This window comes from Carassius carassius, chromosome 1 (genome assembly GCF_963082965.1).
Source record: "Carassius carassius chromosome 1, fCarCar2.1, whole genome shotgun sequence".
Classification (NCBI taxonomy): domain Eukaryota; kingdom Metazoa; phylum Chordata; class Actinopteri; order Cypriniformes; family Cyprinidae; genus Carassius; species Carassius carassius.
The window spans coordinates 47801140-47828039 of NC_081755.1; the positions used below are offsets into that span (position 1 = coordinate 47801140).

Consider the following 26900-nt stretch of genomic DNA (forward strand, 5'->3'; position numbering starts at 1 on the left):
AATCAACTAATCAACTCAAAACCCCTGCAAAGGTTTCCTGCCTGCTGGGACACTTGTACAAAGGTTGGTTCATTAGGCTACACAATCATGGAGAAGACTGCTGATCTGACAATTGTCCAGAAGACAATCATTGACACCCTTCATAAGGAGAGTAATCCACAAACATTAATTTCCAAAGCAGCTGGCTGTTCACAGAGTGCTGTATCCAAGCATGTTAACAGAAAGTTGAGCGGAAGGAAAAAGTGTGGAAGAAAAAAAAAGCACAACCAACCGAGAGAACTGCAGCCTAATGAGGATTGTCAAGCAAAATCAATTCAAGAATTTGAGTGAACTTCACAAGGAATGGACTGAGGCTGGGGTCAAGGCATCAAGAGCCACCACACACAGATGCGTCAAGGAATTTGGCTGCAGTTATCGTATTCCTCTTGTAAAGCCACTCCTGAACCACAGACAACATCAGAGGCATCTTACCTGGGCTAAGAATAAGAAGAACTGGACTGTTGTCCAGTGGTCCAAAGTCCTCTTTTCAGATGAGAGCAAGTTTTGTATTTAATTTGGAAACCAAGGTCCTAGAGTCTGGAGTAAGGGTGGAGAAGCTCATAGCCCAAGTTGCTTGAAGTTCAGTGTTACGTTTCCACAGTCTGTGATGATTTGGGGTGCTATGTCATCTGCTGGTGTAGGTCCATTGTGTTTTTTGAAAACCAAAGTCACTGCACCCATTTACCAAGAAATTGTGGAGCACTTAATGCTTCTTTCTGCTGACCAACTTTTTGAAGATGCTGATTTCATTTTCCAGCAGGATTTGGCACCTGCCCACACTGCCAAAAGTTGGTTAAATGACCATGGTATTGGTGTGCTTGACTGGACAGCAAACTCATCAGACCTGAACCCCAGAGAGAATCTATGGGCTATTGCCAAGAGGAAGATGAGAAACAAGAGACCAAAAAATGCAGATGAGCTGAAGGCCACTGTCAAAGAAACCTGGGCTTCCATACCACCTCAGCAGGGCCACAAACTGATCACCTCCATACCACGCCGTATTGAGGCAGTAATAAAACAAAAGTATCGAGTACATGTACAGTAAATTAACACTTTCCAGAAGGCCAACAATTCACTAAAAAATGTTTTTATTGTTCTTACGAAGAATTTTTATTTGTTGATCGTGGATTGGTGGGTTTTTGTTAAATGTGAGCCAAAATCATCGCAATTAAAAGAACCAAAGACTTAAACTACTTCAGTCTGTGTGCAATGAATTTATTTAATACTCGAGTTTCACAATTTGAGTTGAATTACTGAAATAAATTAAAGTTTCAACAACATTCTAATTTATTGAGATGCACCTGTATTTGTACAGTAAAAAAATTATAAATTACATGCTTTTATTTTATTTTTAGCCCAGTTACTGCTCCAACGAATCAGGCCCTCTCCAACCCACTAACATTCTTGGATTGGTTCAAATATGACATCTCATTAATTGGATGACATACATGTAGGGCCTCAAATAACACACAAACTCTAAAAGATTTGCAGATCTTTTTTACACCGTTAAAATATTTTCAGTCAAAAGTGCTGAACTATTCTGGTGAATCTCACTGGTGACATCTTCAAAATTGTAGACTGGATGTTACTTGAAAGGAATATTCTAATTTAAATACAAGCTCTGTCCACGGCTTCTCTTGCTTGTTCAATATATGAACAACCAGTAGATTTTTTTTTGAATCAACAGCACACCACAGATGCAGTAGATGGAGCACAACATCTACTAAACCCAGAATATTCCTTACGCAACGATTTGCTGGTTTTGAAAAATACCTTGACGTGTTTTTACAGGAAAGATGTGTGGGAAAACCCGATTTCTGAATTCATTAAGAGTTTTGTCTAATTTGTTCTTTGGTTTATGTTTACTTTTACTGTCTGCATGTTCCTCTTTCTGTCTGTTATTTTCCTTTGTTCCTGTTCGGTCACACCCTTCTTTATAACGAATGCTTCTGTCAGTAAACACATATTGCAAGTGCTCTTGACTGTCCACAGGGAGAGCTGGGAACACTATACAGACTGGTGAGCACCAGCATTCACTGAGCCAACAAGAGAATGGTAACTATCCAAGGCTAACCCAAGAGATGAATGAAAATAACTACCTTGCCCCACTGCCGAACACCCACAGGCAGCTACAGCAGCCACTGCCTCATTTCAATGTTCAACATGTTGATGCTCCTCCGAGGGTCCCGCAGCCTCCATTGGCGCCTAATGTCCAGCTGCGACGGCTAGAGCAGCACCAGCTGCAGTTGCGGCACATTCGGCAACGCCAGGAGCAGGAGCGGCTGCAATGGCTGTGTGTGGAGGAAGAAAGGCAGCGGAAGGAGCAGCAAAGGGAACTGGAGAGGCAACGTCGAGAGCTGCTTCAGTTGCAGCTGCAACAGCAGCAGCAGGACCACCGACACCGCCGACAGCTTCTGCAACGGCAGCTTGAGATGGAGCAGCAACAGCGACTCAAACAGCAGTCACAGGTCAAAGGGCAACCGTGTCTCCTGTCACCCTCATCTGGAGGACTTTGCACCATCTATGAGGCCATGGAGACCAGCGAGGAGGAAGAGGAAGATGCAGAGAATGAATCCACCGGCAAACACGTTTCCTCCATCCAGACAGGCCCCTCCATCCCGACAGACCTTCCGCTTAGAATGGCCAACGGAAACCTGCGCCGACCGCCTCCGCAGGAGCTGGACTGGAACACAAAACTGGACATGGTCCAGCAGCTGATTAACCAGTCTCTGCTTCTGGCCGGGGAGGATGGCTGTCCTCCGCTCCTGTACCTACCTGGGCAGGGAGGGGGCATCCTCAGCCCCCTAGAGAGCAGCCTGTGGCCACACATCATGTCCCACTTCGACTGCTCCACCGCAACAGTGGCCTCTGTCAGTAGTTACTCCCCCAGCAGCCAGGCCAGTTCCCCACTGGATGACTGGACTGTGGTGGAACTGGAGACACATCATTGAGTGTCTGAGCACCATTAAACACAGCATGTACACTAATAATACAATATCAACCCTCTATCCCAAACTATTATTGAAACACTAAAATATCCAAAGTCCGCATCTGCATTTCACCAATGTATCCCATAGGCCTTTTAATACGCATCCATTCAGAATGCAGTCATTTTAAATCTTTAATATGCAAACACCTTCCTGAAAGTTTTTGGGTTTCATTGTAGCATAAACTCCTACCTATAATGTGTCTTCCTCAAACATATTTTAAACATTTAAATGTTTATTTAAATATATTTAAATTGAAATTCTGACAACTAAGTCAACACGAAAACTACAGTATATTTACTTTGTTCTTGGTCATGTTGTAAATGATTGTGAAAGAGAAAATGTTGATTTAATCTTTCATCAAATGTAAGAATCTGCTACGCATTTGAAATTACATTTGTTTAGCTGTGGGTTATTAGTTAATTAGTTTAACAACAGCCAAATAGCTAATTAGGCGTAGTTTTAGGTCAGTGTTTCCCAGCCCTCTTCTCCCCACAGTATACATTTTGGACGTCTACATTATCTGACCCATCCATTTCAAGTCTTGAAATTTTGCTAATGTGTTTGAAAATGTTTAGTGTTGGGGAACCTCAGGCCCTGTCCACACAAATGTGGGTATTTTTAAAGCCACAGATTTTTCTATGCGGTATGGCCATTCGTCCACACACAAACCGAACATTTCTGAAAACTGCCAGGGTGAAGATTTTCAAAAAACTCTGGTTACAGTGTTATAGTTTTTGATCAAATATTGTAAGTAATATTGCCTTTCATAATATAGTAATTTAACAGAGGTTACTGGTTTCAACAAGGGAGTAGTTCCTCATGAATGACTGGGTCTAAATCAAGTTTGGTATGAAATGGACACTTTTCTCAATCTAGTCAATTATGTTGTTTTTAACTATTAATTGAGGGCCCGACAGGTTACCCTCACAATCTATTTAAGTTCTTATTACCAAACAACTTTTTTCCATCTAACTCTTTTGGTCCTGAATAACCTATATGACTGCATTTGCCAAATTGTCATATTCAGACTTAACCTAATCTGTTTGTCTCTGTTTTAATGGCAATTATATATTATCAGGTTAATAGAGACGTTTACATAGATATAGATTGCATAGGTATAGATGATCCATTCTGTTGGGTTAAGGGTAAAGTTTTGTTGTTGTCTAAGGACTGTTGACCTCACGCATGTCTTCAGACAGAGCTGCTCTGTTTGCCATTCTCTTTCAGCTGTGGGGGAAACTCTTCTCTCCCGACATTCCTAAACCATTACCTAATTTCCTGGGTCCTTCTTGTTTCAATGGGTTTCCTGGGTTACTGGTGATGATGTCAATGCGACTAGAAAAAAGGAGGTGTCTAAAAGACACATGAGGGGGGAAAGGAGGTTGAGGGAGAGTGTGTTCTCTACTCTACCAAAGACACAAAGCTTTAGTAAATGAGCTGTTTGTTGTCATTTCAACAATCTGATTTTCTTGAAATGCATACAGAGTTAGATATACAGTGTCTGATGGAGGGGTTGGAGTGTGTGCCTGTTGACAACAATTATTATTAGTATTAAAATAATTAATATTTCTGTGATATTTTCTACAGCACTTTCTGTTGTTCATTTTCTATTTTCTTAGATTTTGTTCGTTTTTGTTCATGCATATTGTCTTCACTTTTAGAATTGTTACATTTTGGGGTATTGATTAGACCTGTTGCAGTAGCGCCATCTACAGATGATGCATCATAAAAAATGATATGGTGTTGGTTTCTTAAGACAAGACCAGTTTGTTCAACCATTATACTATATGCATTCACATGATATTATATTAAGGAATATATTATCTAGCCACCAGATAATTGTACTTTCTGAGGTAAACTTCTTAATTCCTTTCCTTAATATTCCTTTCCTTAATTTATTTTTATTATTATTTATAAATGTGTAAACAATTACTGGAGACAACTGTACTATGTTGTATTGATGTGTTAAATGTTGATTAATGTTGATTTTTCTTTATTAAATATATAATGATAGATGAATTAGATACAACCACATATTTAAAATTCCTAACATGTTTACTGTAGTATTTTAAATATTTAATTAAGGATTAAAAAAGGCGGTCATAGGAGGAGTGGAACCATGTACACATGCATATGCTATATTTATTGTCAAGTAGCAGATTTGATTACTTTAGAAGATGGAATAAAACTTCATTATTTCACGAAATATATATTTCAATATAAATTTTATTTATTTATTTAAAATATATATTTAAGGATTTTTTTGATGTTTGATATGTTTGGCATTACTGGTGAAGGTTGAACGTTTGGTTTAGTACTCCACATTATAATATCTTACCACCATGTTATCTTTTCGTACTGTGCTCTCTATTTGTCCTCCAGCTCCCTCTATCTGTGTCCTGATTGCAAGTGAGTACAGTAGTCATTCATCAAGCCTTTACTCAAAAGTAGCTACGGTGAAACCACTCGTTCTGTAATAACTAGCATTGTTAAAGGTTTAGTGTTTTCCACTATCAAGTCCGTCTTGTGTGTCATGACCTTATAGCTGTGAATGATACTACATCACTTTACAGGCTAAATACTTCCTATAACTAATAAAAAGTATATATTTCTAACAATCATAAGAGATTTGTGCTAATTATAGCCTGTAGTTTGTGTCGTAGCTAAGCTAGAATTAGCCTACCTTTCTCCAACGTCTTGACTTTGCTGGCTGGTGTGATGGTTACAATGGTATAGTTTAAAAGAACTTCACTATGGACATAAATTACCCATTTGGGGAAAGAAAACAAAATACTAATTTCAGTAAATCAGACAGTCTCGCTTTACCGTGACATTTCAAACGCGCGAAAATCACAAACATGGTTAACCAATCACTGTGCTTCATGCTAATTATTCACTCAACCATGTTTGATGTATTTTACATGATTATCCTATTTAATGTTTTCTATTAAGATTTATTCTTAGTTATTCTTATAGCTAAATTTTTTAAACAATGTGTTGGATATTTAGGTTTAGTTTGAGCTACTGATTTTTTTTTATCAGTCAATAGTATTTTTTTCAGCAGCGAAATAATAATAAATTACATAGAAACCTTCTCTTTATTTGGAAGATGTGATTAATGTGTCATCATGTTCTCTATATTTTGAAGATGTGATTAATGTGTCTGGAAAAAAATAAATAAATAAAGTCAACTTTTCTGGCGCGGGTATTTTAAAAGGTGTCAATATGATCCACAATGGGGCGCATTTTTTAACTAGAACCCATAAATAAACGTTATTCAGTGTGCACAGATTAACAGCGTTTGCTTGTAACATATCATATCTGCTCTAATTATGGATTCATTTGCAGAATAATACAGCTCACTTACATGTAGTTGCCTGTATACAGTATACACTCCAATCTAGTGTTTCCTCGACAATTCACTTTTTGGCTAAACTAAGGTTACGAAGATAAAACACTATATAGAATATATAGGGCTAATGAAGCCTATAGGCTACGTTAAGGGGACATTGTGTGTTTGCCGGGATATTACCCAGATTGCACACATATGTCTGCAAGATGTCTGTAAAAAATCAGCTGATCTAGAAGCATCTGCTGTGTGCAAACATCTGACAGACATTTCTAAAATGTCAGTTTACATACCTTCTAAATCCTAAACACCTTAAATACATCTTATAGACGTCTATTTGACATCTGATAGGAAACGTCGAGAAAACACTCAAAAAACAAAAAGTTATCAGGTAATTGCAATGCGATTTCATAGTTATCTATAACTGTTGTTATTAAATTAATTGTCGGGGGTTTATATTTCTAGAGCATCAATGTGATTTTCACTTCGCGTGAAGCTCAACTCGTGTTGTAAGACGATGAAAGTGAGAAGGAAAGCGCGATGCTCGGCGGACAGAACCGTGCATCACACGCGCGCAGGCGGCTGGTCGAGCGCCAGGGCGCGTGCCTGCACTCGAGATCACCGGGTGACGGTACTGTCTGCGCGTGCTTCAGTCTCATCACAGGATGACGGCGACAGGACCCTCCTGATGAACCTCTCTCAGCAGTGCACCAGACCGGGGATCGTTCAGTAGGTTTGGATTTGATCGTCCGGAGACGAACTTTAGGGTCTGTGCATATCTGTCCCGGACGCACTTTCCCTTTATTTTTTACACTACACATTCATGAACGCGATCCAGCCTAAACTGCGCGACTAATGAAACTCTGCTTTATGAAGGGAGTTCACGACACGCATTTTCGCAGAAATGGCCCGTTGGCTTTGATCTTTATGCTCGAGCAAAGCAGCGCAACAGGACGCAGTTCGTCGCATCTGCTTCATCGCCGTGTCGGGGGCGTGATGACGCGTCGCTAGAGTGAAACTGAAGCTGCTCAGGTGAGAAGCATCGGCATCTCCGCTCCCTGTCACCTGAGATGGCCATCAACAAAACCGGCTCCATGCGTGTAAGTGTAGACCATCTGTCTCTCCTGTGAGCCTCTAACGCACTTCACATCATCCATTCTTTATTAGTCACTGTGTGAGCGCGCGCGGTCTTTAAAGCTACTTGAACAGCCCACTTCTGTAAATTGATACTAAACAGATAGAATGAACATTCTTCTGTCTCTTACTATCTTAGTACAGGTAGCGAAGACTGGGTTATTTATTGCATTTTTTTACTAAGTGATAGGGTCGATTTATTCTGCATAACTGCAGTGCGCTTAATATAGTTTCGTTCTTTGTGTGAACGGACTTTTCAGTGTTCTCGTTGGTTTAGCTTATAGACTGTAAAAAGAAGTAAACAGAAGCAGGTGGACTTTATGTGAACTCTCCTTTGCCCTCACTCAGTCACCCTTTACTACAGTGTTGTGATTATATAATGAGCTCTGTGAAAATGATTTCTATTGTTTAGCATTTGGACTGCAGTGTAATATTGTTGCTGGTGTGATGTAGGGTAACTGCCCAGATTTGCTCTTTTGGTAATGTGTGTTCTGCAGGTGTGTGCTTTGAAGTGTGGTCAGTCTTGTTTACGTGATTCCTGTAAATGTTACTGTATCAGTGACGGTCTGCCAGCATGTGTAAGGAGTTTCAGGAGAATATCTGGCCAATAATTGGATTGGTTTCGCTCTGGTGTTTTACAGAACACTAGTTTGATGTTGGACTGTCTGTTGTTGTGGTCATCGGGCTTCACTGTACAAGCCACCATTAGGGTGTGATCAGATGAGAAAACAAATAGTTTCCTGAAATTTACTGACATCATGAAGTCAAAATTGGAGTTTATTTATTTTTATACATGAGGTCATTCATATTGCACTCTAATAATAAACATGTAGTAGAAATTGCAGTCCTTCAATTCAAGGAAAACAGACCACATTTATTGATGTTTTTATATTGGCGTTCTTGTTAATATGGGAAAAAGCATTTTTTTGTGTGTGTCTCTTTTGTTGTTGTTAAATTAAATGACCTCTAGAACAAGAAGCCCTGAATTATTATTAATTATAGATTATAAATTATAAACATGATACATTAGAATATGTCTAAAAATCCCACAGATGCACATTGGAAGAGGAACTCAAGTGGTGTGAGACTCTGCTAAATGCAACAGAAAATCAGGGCCCTGTGTAACATTGATGATTCAGCTTCGCCCAGGGAAGAATTAAAAATTAAACAGCTTTTTCCGAGCCCATCTTGCTCTACCGTAGACGAGAAACTGTATTAGCTGGCTGGCTCAGCTGTTCTCTGTCAGTACGGTATGTCTACCAGGGTTTTGACTCGTTTTTAATGTTTCAGCACAAATGTTAAACTGAACTGATGGTCAGAGGTAGAAAAACACACTCTATTCAAGATGATTGCAAATTTATCTGTAATTGTTATTTTGTCTTGGTTGCATTTTGAGTGCGATTTAAAATGCAGGTACATGTGGTTTTTAAGTGTTGCCACAAGAGGCGCTATTGAGCAGTAGCTTAACGTCCTGTTATGTTGAAAATATAAATATTACTTTTGTGCTGTGGGTCAAACTGACCCCTACTGGTTTCCGTACAATTTTCCAAAAATCAACATTAAAGGTGCTGTTTGTAAGTTTTGACTCTAAAGCATAAAAATACCATAATATGTTTGCATATATTTAAGAAACATGCTAAGATAACATAGTTGTTTATCTAATAAACAATGCTACAGTCAGTTATTCTCCTGCAAATAACTAAAGCTAACCATTAATGTTATGTAACTTTATTTGTACTTAGTATAAATAGGATTAACCGCTATTTGTATTTGGTGTAAATAACCTCTGTCTTTATGTCTGCTTCTCAAACCCTTGTGAGGGTAAACTGGCTTTCTCACACAGTCCTGCAATAGACTAATAATTGAGATCCCCCCAAAAAAGAACAGAACAACCAAAAACATTATTTCACAATCTTTTAGACAAATTTAGACAAAGTCTTTAGTTTTTAGTCAGTTTTGAGTCTTGAATTTCATATTTTTTGCTGTTTTTCAAAGTGTTGATTTTTGGTGAATAACACTGGAAACCAATGGGGGTCAATTTGACAACAAAGCTATTTAGATGTAACCAAAATTGCTGAATGAGAAAGTAAAAACATTTTGAGAAGAAATTAACAGTTTACTCATTTTCAAGTAATTAAATTGAATGTGGGTCAAATTGCCCAACACGACAGGAATGTTTAGTATGTTAAATGACACATTGCTTGCAGTCATGTCTGCTTTAGTGTACTTGTTTGGTATGTTTCTGCCAGTGAGATTTATCTGTGAGGTGTTTGTGTAACTGGCCCATTCACTGGAGAAGGATCTCTCTTTTTTTGCCTGGCTGTGTCCTTCTTCACCCCCGGCTTTTCCAGCCCATTAGATGCATTAAAGCTCATTGCACAAAATCAATAACCTGCTGTGGGTCGTTTGCTAAAACAATTGTCCAAATGTTTTTCTTCTGCGAGAAGCAGAAATCAGCCTAATGCCCTCGGGCTCAGTGAGTGTCACCGCTGGTAATGCGAGCGTTCCTGTTATAAGCTTTCTGTCCATTGTGATTGGAGAGAAACATCTTTGACGGCTTGAAGGGCCCTTATGGTGAAACTCACCACCATCTGTTTACATTACAAGAGAAACATGAGCGCCATCGGCACGTAATGAGAGACAGTGATGTTTTGACAACACTTGAGCACATTTTTACCACCTCATTTGAAACCAATGTTGTAGATTTGCGCATTAAAGCTTGATGCAAATTTGCAAATTAATAGTCATGCAGATTTGGTGCAACACTTGGTGGGTAAAGGACAGAACCCCTAACCCTACTAATAATAACTAACTAACTAATAATAATAATCTCAAGCAAAGTAAAAGCATGATTTAAAGCAAATATTCATTATAATCTGAGTCAGAGATGATGTACTGTAAATGTAATCAGCTTTTCTTTTAATAGAATTTGGTGAATTATTATCCCTTTTTGTTCTGAGGTAAATCCTGACAAAGTCCTGAAACATATACAGTCTTTCAGTCAGTGATCCGTTATAATGGAAATGATGTCATGCTGCACCACCTCAGTTTGTTTGGCTGCTTTAGGATGGACCCATAGCACTATGTATCTATCCATGTTTTTTATGCACGTTTTGGGATAAGATGCTGGATGGAAATGCCAAGATGTGCATAAAATCTTAAACTGCACATAAAAATTGTATGCATTCAATTCTGCACAAATGTATTTTTCTACATAGCTTCTGTCTGCACTCCTTTTTTATCCACAGATTCCTTAACTTTCTAAAAAGAGCTCAACTAAATAAGCTAGGAAAGCTTGACTCTCTGGATATCTTTTAGTCTTTGGTGCACTTGTTTAATGTTTACAGCACTTTTGCATGACATCATCAAGAATAATATCAGGAAGAAGTTAAGCAAACGAGATGCACAGAGTGAAAATATTAGCTAGTAATCTGCAAATATTTGTAACTTTTTTTTTACATATTTGATGTGTAACATTGCTGTGCTTGGTTTTTCTTAACTCACACTTTGCTGTTGCACCAAGCGTTTGAGTTTTATGTATATAATTTTATATATTACTTTTATAATACAGTGTGACATGTTGTTGGTACTAATTAACGACATTAATGTTAGCGTATTTGCCCAAAAAAAAAAAAAAAAAAACGAGAGTCCAAAAGCATTTATTGCATGATGAAGCCAATTAGAATGTTAGAATGCCTCTATAATTCAAGTTTTGAGTTTTTATTTCTTATCTTTATATGATAGGCTATTTAAGTAATATCTCACAAGAATCAGCACGTGTGCATGATCGCAATTGTTAAATACATTTTAGACTGTAGTTCAACAGACAAGAAGTTAATTGAGTGAGTTCTATTTTAGACACATTTTGTCTTTTTGCCTGTTTTGCGAATGAAATAGCTCCAAACAAAGCAGGAGCAGAGCTGTTGTGCGTCTCTGAGCGACACTGCAGTGTATCTGTCCTGAATTAATTTGTTTTTGAATGAATCGATTAAACCAGTTATTTAATAATCCATTCATAAAGACAGTCAACTTGCATCGATTCTAACTGAATCAGCCATTTTAAAAGAATTGTTTGATTTGAAAGATTCAGTGAATCACTCATTAAAACAGACACTTGCCGCCACCTACTGGCAGTTTTAGTGTCATATTTATTTATCCATGACTAGCCTAAACCACCATAGAAACTAAGCAAAATATTAGTTATTGACAAATCCCCCTAAAATATCATTTTTGTCAATATTGCACATTCCAAGGGGCATCATTTATTTCAATTTAAACACAGACACAGAGACTCTGTACATGCGTGTGTGTGCATTGGTTTATCCTACCTTCATTATGAGGACCAAATGTCCTATAAATACAAATTGTAACTTTTGGCATGAAAAACAGCTAAAAAAAAAAAAAATCTTTTGTAATCACAGTACCCTCCACCTCAGCATCCCCTTGAATTTTTTTTACAATTCGACCACTGGCTATATGGCGTCTAAAATTATTTTCTAATTCTTAGACCTGCAGTCTCTCATCAGTTGAGTCACTAATGATTATAATTAATATGCAAAAAAAGTGTGCTGACGGCAGACACACACAGATTATTCTCTCTGAAGTGACTCTGAATAATACATCTCTGTGCAGCAGAGTTTCATCTGAAATTTCCCTGTGATTTCACAGACAGTCATGATTGTGTTTGATTGCTTTCTGAATCCTGATGGTCCTGTCAGAAACGAAACTTCACTGAAGCTTCCATTAGAGTTCAGATCCTAAATGTTCAAATATGAAATGAAAAATGGACTTTATTAAAATTGCATTGATAGAACAGTGTTACTGATTCATCAGAAAACATAAATGTTCTTTTTCAACCAGCTTATATAGAGATATTTCACCACCGAATCGATTTAAATCAAGTCTTGTCTGTTTTTCAGTGAATATATGGTTTTGTTATGAAATATTTTGCAAGCAAAATGCATTTGCGTTTCACATTGACAATAAAATGATTATAAAAGTCTAAAGGGTCATGCTAAACTTAAACACACATATTATCTGATATTTGGAGCTATATATATATATATATAAACAGTAAGAAAAAATAGTAGATGGCATAACAATATAGTACAGCATGTTACACTGTAAATGAAAAAAAAAAAAAAAAAATATATATATATATATATAAAACAAGACCACAAAGTTATACAAGAATTGTAAGCACCTGAATGATAAATGGTTAAGTGCTGAATTGTTTTATTGTATTTAATTTAATTTATATATATATATATAACCCTGCTGATGCAAGAAGTGCTTTAGAAGTGCACTGATTAGTGTTGAAGTAAATTTAGCCTGATTCGTTTGGTTTTCTGAGATCCGTTCATAGGATTTTTGTCTTTCTCAGCAGCAAGAGTCCTCCTGCTAATTCAGTTTTTATTACATTTAAGTTGCTCATTGTTTCTGCCAAAAGCACTAAGAGAAATGGATTAGTCCACTCAACCCTCACTAATGACTTCCTGTTTCTCTCTCTCTCTCTCTCTCTCTCACTGTCTTCAGTGTCTCTCGTCCACACGCATCTTTCATTGATCAGTTGTGAGATGTTTAGAGTCTCAGGTGTAGTTTTCACTCAGTGAGACATGTGGACTAGCAATCGTTCAGATCTCTTGAAATCTGATCCCCTTCGCACAAAACCCATGATACACAACATAACAAACAGTAAAACAAACATGATATGTGGAGCTTCATTCTAGGGTTTCATTTTATTTCCTGGAGCATTGTGTTTGCGTTGCTACAGTATCTTGTTGCTATGGGTGTGTTTAGGTGGTGTCAGAGCCATAGAGAGAGAGAGTTGCGACAATGGAAGTTCGAAATGTTTGGTTGTCACGTGATTCATGTAGACTTCAGATAGTTCCAGGAAGTGCGTTGGCGGCCATTCAAACTGATAGAGTAAAGTGACAAAACGGCAATTTCTGGTAATAAGGAGTCAATAAATGCATTTATTTTATATATTTATACAACACAGCGACATATGTATGTAGCATGAATATGTAGTTATAGCGATGTTTTTTTTAAAATGTCAAATCAGGTAATTTTTGAGGATTAGTGTTCAATTACCGTTATTTTAAAAACTTATTTCAGGCTAACGTTAAGTTATATAAACACGGGTTGCGGTTGCCTTTTTACGTTACATATTGTTCTTTTTTTCGACTGATCTCATGTTAACTAATGTCATATTGATGACTTTCAGATAGTACAGAGACAGGCTGGTGACAGCTGATTTTCAGCTTGCACTGCACTATACTGTTAGCAGCAGTAATTAGCATTTTAAGTAAATGTAAAATGAAGCTTATTGTTTACAGTTCTTACAATTACATATATTAATATAATTATGTACTTAATCATATACACAATATATTCAGGCATACTCGTATACAAACATGTACAATGCCATTCAAAAGTAATGATGCTGAAAATTCAGCTTGGCATCACATGAGTATATTACATTTTAAAATAGAAAAGTTATTTTAAATTGTAATTATATATTACGAGATTACTTTTTCTTTGTATTTTTATTGAAATAAATGCAATTAACTATTTCAAGCAATTCATGAATACATTTTTAATAAATTTAATAGCATTCCAAGCATTTTGTATGTGTCCTTTCTTTCATGTTGTCCTTGCATAGTCTCCACCATGGTTTGCTGTGCTGCATGGGGATGCTCCACTCGGTCAGAGGAAGGTGTGCGAATGTATGGCTTCCCCGCTGACATGGAGAGGAGAAAATAATGGTTGGATCAAGTCAGCAGCAGCAGTCTAAATATAAATAAAAATTACAACAACAACAAAAAATTGTTAGGTAATTATACTTAAATTTATTTAAACCCAGGGAGCTGAGACATTGCAGGGAGTCATCAGTGTTACCTAAACTGTGCATTTAATATGTGGGTAGACAAAAAAAAAAAAAGTTGTCTGTGGAAACTTAACTCAAGTCACTCTGCAGGCACATTTTGAGGAAAACCAATTTGTCATGACCAAAAAATGAAAGAGTAGGCTGAGACCAGGTGCTATTCCGACAACCTTTGTGGTCAAAAAGAGGAGTGCCCTGCTCCACGGTGCACCCCTAGACCTGTAAACATACAGCAAATCACTGCTAATAACAGCTATATTATTTCAGGTGATACATATATAATAAGTACAAACTCGTACTAGTTGAAGTAATATTTCTAAATTTGAGGTGATGTGATATTTTCAATATTTAAAATTAGCAATTCCATGTATTCTGCCTCTATCAGTTTCAAAGGTTGTGGAAAAAATGAATGAGGACACTTAGAAAAGGGAAAGTGACAGTGAAGAAATAGAGGACATGGCTAGAGAGGAGAGACAGGGACAGCTGACACTACTCAGTCAGCCAGCAGCAAGTCAGTCAGCATTCCAGTGAACCATCAGCCAGTTACCTGGGTCTATTAAAAAAATTAAAGAGACAAGAAAAAAAACATCAAACAATGCAAAGGCAGCAATAAGAAAAATAAAGAATGAAAATGCAGCTTTCAAAAAAAAGGTCCCCTCAGCACTCCTGACCTGCATCATCACTGATGCTCCATCACAGAACAGTCCAGTGGCACCACTAATCCTCCACCTACCAGCACCCACAGAACGTTACAGTATGTTACTTTTATACACTAACAAGTTTAAGTATATAATACAATAGTATTATAATATAGATAGGTAATAGTCAATGAATCACAATAAATAAAAACACTCTACCCATGGTTTTGCAAACTCAATTCACTCTAAATTTATATAAATAGGGTGCATTTTATTATTAAGGAATTTAATTATTTAATACGTGTAATAAGGAACAAACTTTATAACCTCATTTTACCACTTCCAGTTACCGCTGTCACACCCGGTCAAACGTTAATATTGAACTAATAGGCTATGTAACGTTAGCTAACTTTTCCCACCCAGCAAAAAAAAAATGTTTAGACTCCTTTTCTCTAATTCCAAAAACGATGGGTGAAACTGAATTAAGAGAACAGAGAATTTTACAATTAATAGGGTGTTCGTTACTAACTTTATTCAGCTCCAATCCTAGCCTATCCTGTTAGTTATCTGATAACATCCCTTAAATCTATTCATTTAATGAGTTATAATCTACTACAAGGTTTTAACTTACAGTTTATTGTTATTAAGATGTACTAATAATTTACAATCGTATTATTTAAACGTCTTACCTTTTAAAAGTGCGTCGCAAATGGTTTGTTCTGCTGCATCTCTACGGCGCGGCATCGGTTTGCTGCTACTTCCGGGAACTATTGAGAGGCTCCACGAGCCGCCATTGCTGTAAAAAAAGCGTTCCATTGGAGTCAATGGAGTTGTCGCAACTCTCTCTCTATATGGCTCTGGGTGGTGTTAAGGCACGGTTGGGTGGTTGATAGGATCTTCTGAGTAGTTGCTAGGGATTTACCGTGGTTTCTAGGCAGTTGCTGGGGTGTTTTGGTGGTTGTTAGGAAGTTGTTAGGGCTTAAGCAGTCGTTAGAGTGTTCTTTGTGGTAGTTAGGCAGTCGCTAGGGGCTTCTTGGTGGTAGTTAAGTAGTTGTTAGGACTTAGGCAGTCGCTAGGATGTTCTTGGTAGTTGTCAAGGTGTTTTTGGTGGTAGCTAGGCAGTTGCTAGAGCTTAGGCAGTCACTAAGGTTTTCTTGGTGGTTGCTAGGCAGTTGTTCTGAGAAGTTGAAAGGGCTTTATTGCGGTTGCTAGGGTGTTCTGCGTGGTTGCTAGGCAGTCGCTAGGGTGTTCTTGATGGTAGCTAGGCAGTTTCTAGGTCTACAGCTTAATTCTTAATTCTTTATTTAACCTCTTGGGAGGGATTCAAATGTAATGAAATTTGAACAATAATATATTCAGGTGCTTCTCAATAAATTAGAATGTTTGGGAAAAGTTAATTTATTTCAGTAATTTAACTCAAATTTTGAAACTCGTGTATTAATTAAATTCAATTCACACAAACTGAAGTAGTTTAAGTCTTTGGTTCTTTTAATTGTGATGATTTTGGCTCACATTTAACAAAAATCCACCAATTCACAATCTCAACAAATTAGAATATGTTGACTCGCCAATCAGCTAATCAACTCAAAACACCTGCAAAGGTTTCCTGAGCCTTTAAATGGTCTCTCAGTTTGGTTCACTAGGCTACACAATCATGGAGAAGACTGTTGATCTGACAGATGTTCAGAAGACAACCATTGTCACCCATTCACAAAAAGCCACAAACATTCATTGCCAAAGAAGCTGGCTGTTCACAGAGTGCTGTATCCAAGCATGTTAACAGAAAGTTGAGTGGAAGGAAAAAGTGTGGAAGAAAAAGATGCACAACCAACCGAGAGAACCGCAGCCTTATGAGGATTATCAAGCAAAATCAATTCAAGAATTTGAGTGAACTTCACAAGGAATGGACTGAGGCTGGGGTCAAGGCATCAAGAGCCACCACACACAGATGCGTCAAGGAATTTGGCTACAGTTGTCCTATTCCTCTTGTAAAGCCACTCCTGAACCACAGACAACATCAGAGCATCTTACCTGGGCTAAGAAGAAGAAGAACTGGACTGTTGCCCAGTGGTCCAAAGTCCTCTTATCAGATAATAGCAAGTTTTGTATTTCCTTTGGAAACCAAGGTCCTAGAGTCTGGAGTAAGGGTGGAGAAGCTCATAGCCCAAGTTGCTTGAAGTCCATTGTTAAGTTTCCACAGTCTGTGATGATTTTATGTGCTATGTCATCTGCTGGTGTTGGTCCATCAGATCATTTTATCCAATGGTGTGATGCTTCATTTTTAAATATTAATGCTTCGAAAACAAAAGAGATGTTCATTGATTTCCGTAAGAAGAGCTCTGTCCCTGCGTTGCCCTCTGTCATAAAGGGACATCAGGTAGAAGTGGTTACCCAGTACAAATATTTAGGGACTGTACTTGATGATAAATTACAATTTGAGGCAAACACTGATATTATTAGAGGAAAAGCTCTTCAGCGTATGTATTTTCTAAGGAAACTTCGATCCTTCAACATGGATGTTTCTTTCATGAAAATGTTTTATACTTGTTTTATTGAAGCGGTTTTAAGTTTTTCTATTGTTTGTTGGTATGGTAATCTTAATGTTAAGAATAGGAGGAAGTTGTCAAGCATAGTTAAAATGTGCAGTAAGATATTGGGGATCAAATTAAGGACTATCACACAAATTTATGAGCATAGGACGACTAGGAAGGGCCAGTTAGTCCTTTCCGATGTCACTCATCCACTGTGTGTTGATCTTCAATTACTTCCTTCAGGACGGAGATTTAAACTCTCCTTGTGTAAATCAAATAGATATAGAAATTAATTTATACCTGTTGCAATTAGGTTTTTAAATGAGTTATTGTAATTTGTGTGCTGTGTTGTTATATGTATGTGTATACTGCTGTCTACACAAAGAATTGCCCTTGAGGACAATAAAGTTTAATCAATCAAATTGTGTTTTTTGAAAACCAAAGTCACTGCACCCATTTACCAAGAAATTGTGGAGCACTTAATGCTTCTTTCTGCTGACCAACTTTTTGAAGATGCTCATTTTCCAGCCGGATTTGGCACCTGCCCACACTGCCAAAAGTTGGTTAAATGACCATGGTATTGGTGTGCTTGACTGGACAGCAAACTCATCAGACCTGAACCCCAGAGAGAATCTATGGGCTATTGCCAAGAGGAAGATGAGAAACAAGAGACCAAAAAATGCAGATGAGCTGAAGGCCACTGTTAAAGAAACCTGGGCTTCCAGACCACCTCAGCAGTGCCACAAACTGATCACCTCCATACCACGCCGTATTGAGGCAGTAATAAAACAAAAGTATCGAGTACATGTACAGTAAATTAACACTTTCCAGAAGGCCAACTTTTCCTCAACATAAACATTTATTGAGAAGCACCTATATATATATATATATATATATATATATATATATATATAATGTTTTCTTATATAACATATAAAATGTTTTTCAGAAATTCTGTGTTGTCTTTGTTTTTGGGTTTGCTGTAGTTCTGCAACCATGTTCTATAGTTTACCTCCAATTTTTTAATTTAACGGTTGCAGAAAGTGTTTAATTCTACATACAAATGTTTCTTTTTGAAAATGAGTTCGTATACCTCAGTTTTTCAGACATGTGAACTTGTGTTGTTCAGTCCCTTTGTAATGTTGTCTGTAAACACAGCGGTCAGATGGCTTCTGGGAAACGTTCCCGGCTGGAATACCTGAGTGTTACACTGTCAGTCTGATTTGTGGGCGGGGTCTCATGGGCGGAGCCTGGCAGACCCTGTGAAGCATCACAGGAGGGTTTCCAGTGTCATTTCGGAATGTAGTCACTTCATTTAACCTGGTCAAATTTGGACCTGAGGTGAAAGATGCATGACATCAAAGTGCTGATCATAAATTTATTTTTCATGTTTATATTCAGAACATAGATCTCTTTCTTTAGAACAGCTTGATACAGTAATAACTCATTTCTTTACTTTGCGTCACTAGATGTTGAAGCCAGAACTATCTGAGGACAGTAGAGACCACGAGTTACGTGCCTTTATATGGATAAACACACAGATTAGAGGAACATTTCACCCAAAAATGAATATTTGCTGAAAATGTAATGTAGTAGGCTATTACACCACTTGCTCATCAATGGATCCTCTGCAGTGAATGGGTGCCATCAGAATGAGAGTCTAAACAGCTGATAAAAACATCACAATAATCCACAAGCGATTCACACCACTCCAGTCCATCAGTTAATGTCTTGTGAATCCTAAAGCTGCATGTTTGTAAGAAACAAATCCACCATTAAGAAGTTTTTAACTTCAAACTGCTTAAAAATATGAGTCCATAGTCCATACTAGCACTTCCTTCAGTTAGAACTAGTGATGTTTTTATCAGCTGTTTGGACTCATTCTGACGGCACCCATTCACTGCAGAGGATCCACTGCCGAGCAAGTGATGAAATGCTGCATTTTTCTAAATCTGATGAAGAAACAAACTCATCTACATCACGGATTGACTTTGGGATCGCTATTCATTGTTGTTTATTCTAGAAATGGTGTTTCAGCTGCAGTAAGTTTAAGACACTGTTTGTCTGATGCACTTTTTAGAGTTTTTTTTTTTTTTTTGGACTGTTTCATTTCCTCTTTGGTTCAGAACAGTCACAAGTCACATCATAAATATCATACTGTGTATTAAAACACACAGACATGAAATGGTGCCAAGCTGCAGAGCTCTTCTCTGAGCAGGAAGTTGGTCGAGAGATTTCAAGAGAACCATCCACGTGCCCGTGTGTGTGTGTGTGTGTGTGTGTGTGCAAACAGCAGTTGTCTCTTGTGTGTCATGTCGAGATTAACAGGAAGCTGTTGTTGTCGTTCTCTGTGAGCGGAAGCCATCGCAGTGTGTGGTGTCAGTGGCTCTAATAACAGACAGAAGCGTGTTTGATCTGAGGAGAACGGCAGAGGAGAGGAGGTGATGGACAGTGAAGATGCAGGAGATTGTTCACAGGAGGAGTTACCCTCCAGCCCGGTGGAGGCCGAACATGTGGTAGGAGCTCAAAACCTGGTCGACTCAAGTCGTTCCAAACCTGTATGGATTTATTTTTTCTGTGGAACATAAATGAAGATATTTTAAAGAACATTGGAGCTACTTTAGTATAGCTATTTCATTATACTATTGTAGTAGTATTAATAGTTTGAGTTAGTTTATATTTTAAGATATTAGTCAAAGTTTTAATAATTTTTTTATTACTTATTTTTTTATATTTACGTTTTTTTTATGGTAAGACACTTATTAGTTTACATTTATTAATCTTTTTTATGTCAGGTGATCTGAAATCGTTAAAATCAATTTCAACATTTATAAAAGTTGCATCTGTTAATATTATGTAATGCACCTGAGCTAATATGAACTAATAGTTGTGACTTTATCAACTAAAGTTATCAAAGATAAACAAATATTGTAAGAAATGTATTGCTCATTGTTAATGCATTAACCATTGCTAACAAATGGGACCTTTTCGTAAAGTAGCACTGTTTTTATTAAAACTGATTTCAGTTTTAGAATTAAATGAAAATTTGGGGTTTAGCAACTAACTAAAAATAGGTTTCAATTATTTTATTTAAATTAACAAACAAAATTAACAAACAATAATAATAAAAAACATTTAAACATCTTCTGCATTCTTTGTTTAATATTCAAGTCTAAAAGGTTTGAAACAACATGAGGATGGATTAATGATGACAGAATTGACATTTATGGCTTAATTATGCCTTTAAGTCCTGAACTGAACCTCTGTGAGATGTAGATCATTATGACTGTGGTTCATAGCTGTTGTTATTTAGCTTTTCTGATGTTTCTGAACCGTGTTTGTAATGAAACTAATGCTGCTCAGAGCTTAGTGGCGTTCACAAAACATTCGACTTCCGTAATGTGACGTGTTTCTGAGTGAAACAGGATATCAAGATAAAATTAGACCATGAGTTGTTGTTTTTTTTTATAAATGATTGGATGGTGAACATGTCTCTGTGTTAAGGCGGCTGATGAATAAGACTGACTGATGACATGAAAGGAAAAAGAAAGTCATTGCAGAAGAGTAGAAAGTTCAAAGCATGAAGACAAACTTTTTTTTGCTTTAGAAACATCTGATGAATCATTAGCAATCGATCAGGAATGAGTATTACAGTGGGGAGCGAAAGTTTGGGCACCCCAGGTAAAATTTTTTTATTAATGTGCATAAAGATACCAAGAAAAGATGGAAAAATCTCCAAAAGGCATCAAATGACAGATTAGACATCCTTATAATAAGTCAAAAAAAGTTAGATTTTATTTCCATCATTTACACTTTCAAAATAACAGAAAACAAAAAAATGATGTCTGCAAAAGTTTGGGCACCCTGCAGAGTTAATACCTTGTACTGCCCCCTTTGGCAAGCTAGGACCTGACAGTGTCATGGATTGTTCTCAATCATCGTCTGGATAGACCAGGTGATGTCAATCTCAAAGGTTTTAAATGCCCAGACTCATCTGAGCTTGCCCCAACAATCAGCACCATGGGTTCTTCTAAGCAGTTGTCTAGAAAACTGAAACTGAAAATAGTTGACGCTCACAAAGCAGGAGAAGGCTATATAAAGATAGTAAAGCGTTTTCAGATGCCAATATCCTCTGCTCGGAATGTAATTAAGAAATGGCAGTCATCAGGAACAGTGGAAGTTAAAGCAAGATCTGGAAGACCAAGAAAAATATCAGACAGAACGGCTCGCAGGATTGTGAGAAAAGTAAGTCAAAACCCACATTTGACTGCACGATCCCTCCAGAAAGATCTGGCAGTCACTGGAGTTGTGGTACACTATTCCACTATAAAGAGATACTTGTACAAATATAGACTTCATGGAAGAGTCATCAGAAGAAAACCTCTTCTACGTCCTCAACACAAAAATCAGCGTTTGAAGTTTGCAAATGAACATATAGACAAGCCTGATGCATTTTGTAAACAAGTTCTGTGGACCGATGAGGTTAAAATAGAACTTTTTGGCCGGAATGAGCAAAGGTATGTTTGATCGATCATGTTTTGGGGTTGTATTGCAGCCAGTGGCACAGGGAACATTTCACGAGTAGAAGGAAAAATGGATTCAATAAAATTTTAGCAAATTTTGGATGCTAACTTGATGCCATCTGTGAAAAAGCTGAAGTTAAAGAGAAGATGGCTTCTACAAAGGGATAATGATCCTAAACACACCTCAAAATCCACGGTGGATTACATCAAGAGGCATAAACTAAAGGTTTTACCATGGCCTTCACAATCTCCTGACCTCAACATAATTGAAAATCTATGGATAGACCTTAAAAGAGCAGTGTGTGACAGACAGCCCAGAAATCTCAAAGAACTGGAAGACTTTTGTAAGGAAGAATGGGCAAAGATACCTCAAACAAGAATTGAAAGACTCTTGGCTAGTTACAAAAAGCGTTTACAAGCTGTGATACTTGCCAAAGGGGGCAGTACAAGGTATTAACTCTGCAGGGTGCCCAAACTTTTGCAGACACCATTTTTTTTGTTTTCTGTTATTTTGAAAGTGTAAATGATGAAAATAAAATTTTTTTGACTTATTATAAGGATGTCTTATCTGTCATTTGATGCCTTTTGGAGATTTTTCCATCTCTTCTTGGCGTCTTTATGCACATTAATAAAAAATTTTACCTGGGGTGCCCAAACTTTCGATCCCCACTGCAAAATACAAAAGGGTTCATGTAAGAAATGTTCCGGTAAGAAATAGTGTTTTGTAAAACATACTCCTAATAACTTGGTTTTATTTACAATTTTGACTGTGTAGTGCTATAAAATTAACATGGAGAGCAGCTTGGATGTAGTCTGTTGTCTCACAGCGAGAAGGTCCCTGGTTCGGGCCCCGGCAAGGACAGGAGGCCTTTATGTGTGGAGTTTGCATGTTCTCCCTGTGATCTTTTTGAGATCTTTTCTGAAACTTTAGACGAGATGAATCTGATATGAACTGGGTTGTTTTGAAACAAGAAACAAACTTAAGCAAAACTCCACTGAACTGAAGGAACTTAAAGAGATTTAATTGTGGTTTTTCTTTCCTACATGTTTTATGCGCGTGTTGAACGTACTGAAGTTGTGTGTTTTGTTAAGTGAGCTGCTCATGGCAGAACTTCCTTATTGAGTCACAATGTTCATGTGTGTCAGCTGAAATATAACGCGGCTGAATGTTTCTACGGTGTCTTGAGTCTGGTACCTGCTCTATTTACACTGCCAGACTTGTGTTTAGTCTTTAAATGGTTGTGTGAACTGTGTTATATTTCAGCAGGGTGATGTTTGATTACAGTTCAGCTCAGTCTGTGTGATTGTCTGTGTCTCTTGTGTCCACATTGGCCAATGTAAATAAAACGCAAAAGAGAACTTGGGTCGAAACTATCCATGATGACAAGGTTTCTCTTGATGTTTTTGACTTCCTCTGCATGAGCGCTGAACCACAGACCTGCCCTTTGATTCTCCTCACACCACTGCTGACTCATTACTGATCGCTAACAAAGACTACAACACTAGTTTCAATTACAGCTGCAAAGACCAGTTTAAAAGCACTGAAACTGTATTCGATCCACTGGAAAGCCTCGTTGTACTTGAAGTTATACAAGAAAGTATTGCTTGCTAAAACGTTTTGTGATTAATTTTACTGTAAAGCCCCTTTTAAATACATTTGTATTGTATTGAGTAAGTGCTTTATGAATGTAAAAGGTAAAAACTGGTTTAATATATTTTAAAGTCAAACATTTTTATTTGGCAAAAATGCATTATATTGTAATGTGTCCAGCACAAGTGTTTCCAACATTAATAAGTTTCCTGAGAAGCAAAACAGCATTTTAGAATGATTTCTGGGGGATTTATTTTAAATTATAATATTTTTTTGTTTTTCCTGTATTTTTACTCACATAAATGCAGCCATGGTATGCGACAGATACTAGTTCTTATGTAAACATTAAAAAGGATATATATATATATATATATATATATATACACACACACACACGCACACAAATGTTTTTTGTGTTGTTTTGCTATAAGAGTTCCTTCACTCCATCTGGTTCACCCAAATGTTTAATGATGCCATATATTTCAGTTCAGATTTCATACTTGCAGACACTTGATCTAATGAGTGACATTCACATGTCTAATATTTTATTCCTCTTCTCAAACACACTCTGAATCTGGTGTAGACTGTCGCTGGAGGTTTGAGATGTCGTGTGTTTGGTCTAAGAGCAGGTGGTGTGTTTATGTCCCGCTGTGAAGGAGTTATTTATGGTGGTATTGAATCAATGTACAGCAGAGCACCGTCACTGACCCCGGATCTGTTAAGAGTCTCAGTCTCAGACAGCACACTCTTCATTTTGTTCTTTTGAAATCGAGGTGCACTTTGTATCAGTCCACCAGAAAACAGTCTTGTTTACTGCTGCAGTGAGTCTGCAAGATCTGTCATTAATACATGGATTTTCAGTATTTATTATGTATTTATTTATGTAATTTCTTTAGGAACCCCCCCCCCCCCCCCCAAAAAAAAAAAACAAGTAAACTAGATACTCACATGCAGAACTGTGAGTCTCTAGCTCTCTATGTTTCTTGTACAGAACAACCTCCTGGACAGCAAGCAATCTGGCTTCAATAGTGGCCACTCAATTGAGACTGCCCTGCTCTTGGTTACTGAAGCCCTGCGACTGGCAAGAGCAGCTTCAAAATCCTCAGTACTCATCTTTCTGGACCTGTCTGATGCTTTTGACACGGTTAATCACCAGATTCTCCTGTCCACCCTCAGAAAGATGGGCATCTCTGGAACCGCACTCCTGTGGTTCAAGTCCCACCTCTCTGACAGATCCTTCAGTGTGTCTTGGAGGGGTGAGGTTTCTAAGTCACAACTTCTTGCTACTGGGGTTCCTCAAGGCTCAGTACTTGGACCACTTCTCTTCTCCATCTACATGACGTCATTAGGATCTGTCATTCAGAAACATGGCTTTTCTTATCACTGCTACACTGATTACACTCAACTTCTCCTTCCAATCAGATGATCCGACGGTAGTTGCTCACATTACAGCCTGAGTGACATTTCTAGCTGGATGAATGACCATCACCCAACCATTATTGTTATAATTGGATGGAAAATCAGATTACAGAAACTACACATTTACTGTACTTCCATGCGTTTTCATTTTTCATTGATATTTCATCAACTGCAGATTTAACCTGAGTATCTATCTATCTCTTCTGTCTATTGATTTATCTCTAGCTTTCATTTGTCTGTCTCTGTCATTTGTTCTGTCCATCGTTCTATGTATCATCTCTCTCAATCTTTCATTCTATCTGTTTGTCTCTATGCATACTTCTGTTATTTTATCTAGCTGTCTTATTGTTTTTCCCTCTGTCTATCATTTTATCTGTATCTGTGGATCTTTCTATCAGTCTATCCATCATTCTATCTGCCTGTCTCCATCTTATTTTTTTCTGTCTGTCTGTCTATCGTTCTATCTATTTATCATTCTATCATACGTGACCTCAGTCTGCCAGCACTGACCCATGACTCCTCCTGTTTCTCCCAGGATTCGGATGGTTTTTCCGTCCTGGAGCAGCTGGGACTGGACCAGAACTCTGATTTCTCAGACTCCAGCGTGCAACAGCGGCTGGACGAGCAGCGAGAGAGGATCCGGAGGGAGATCCGGAAGGAGCTGAAGATAAAAGCTGGTGCGGAGAACCTGCGGCAGGTCACTACTGACAAACGTAACGTCCAGCAGGTGGAGAGCCAGTTACGCAGCTCCAGCCGGAAACTGGACTCGCTCCACACTCAGCTGCAAGAACTGGATGCCCACATCGTGGTCAAGGGTCACGATGACAGCAAAGGTCAGGGGCCATCATTATCTTATCTTTAAGAATACATGCAAGAAATGTGTTCAATGAAAATTTGTGATAAAATTGTTATTTGATGATGTGATTTGTTGATGTCTATATATATCTACAGTCCTCATAATACTGTTAGACCGTGACCCCAGATGAATGTTTGACCCTTTCTTTGACCTGCAGATGACCTTCAGTCTCTTGGGACGCCGGGTCGCTCCTCAGCCAATCAGGACAGAATTAAGGCTCTGGAGCGACAGCTCAACATCGAACTGAAGGTCAAACAGGGGGCAGAGAACATGATCCCCATCTATGCCAATGGGGTTACCAAGGTACTGATATATCTATCTATCTGATTGTCTCTCTCTCTGACGGTTTATATCTGACTGTCTAGCTATCTGAATGTCTAACTCTATCTGGATGTCTGTCTTTCTGGATGTCTATCAATTTAATTGTCTATCTGGGTGTCTATCTGAATGTTTATGACTATCTGTCTGAATGTCTATATCTGACTGTTTGGATGTCTACGTGTCTGTCCATCTGAATGTCTATCTGTCTATCTATCTATCTATCTAGCTATCTGACTGTCTATCAGGAAGTCTGTCTGTCTATCAGGAAGTCTGTCTGTCTATATATCTGACTGTCTATCTATCCATCTATCTGACTGTCTATCTATCCATCTGACTGTCTATAAGGAAGTCTGTCTATCTATCTGTCTATCAGGAAGTCTGTCTGTCTATCTATCTGACTGTCTATCTATCCATCTGACTGTCTATCAGGAAGTCTGTATGTCTATCTGAATGTCTATCTATCTGATGTCTCCATCTATCCATCTTTCTGTGCTCCAGGATAAAAAGCTGCTTCAGTCAGCTCAGCAGATGCTGCAGGACAGTAAGACGAAGATTGACATCATCCGTATGCAGATTCGTAAAGCCATGCAGGCCACCGAACAAACAGAGGACATTCAGGGTAT

The 26900-nt window shown here is 37.9% G+C and overlaps 1 protein-coding gene across 5 annotated transcripts in view; it reads left to right on the forward strand.

Annotated features, from left to right (window-relative positions):
* Positions 1–7018: 7018 nt before the first annotated feature.
* pkn1b (protein kinase N1b) overlaps positions 7019–26900 on the forward strand; it is a 35445-nt gene continuing 15563 nt past the window's right edge. Inside the window, exons 1-4 of one of the 5 annotated variants that reach the window (XM_059562418.1) lie at positions 7019–7478; positions 25636–25933; positions 26114–26259; positions 26776–26896. In XM_059562418.1, coding sequence (XP_059418401.1) covers positions 7449–7478; positions 25636–25933; positions 26114–26259; positions 26776–26896 — 595 coding nt within the window. In that variant the 5' untranslated portion in view covers positions 7019–7448. Of the gene's footprint in view, positions 7479–19867; positions 20084–25635; positions 25934–26113; positions 26260–26775; positions 26897–26900 lie in introns of those variants that run through there. The other 4 variants (XM_059562408.1, XM_059562397.1, XM_059562389.1 and 1 more) reach the window with 4 other exon arrangements.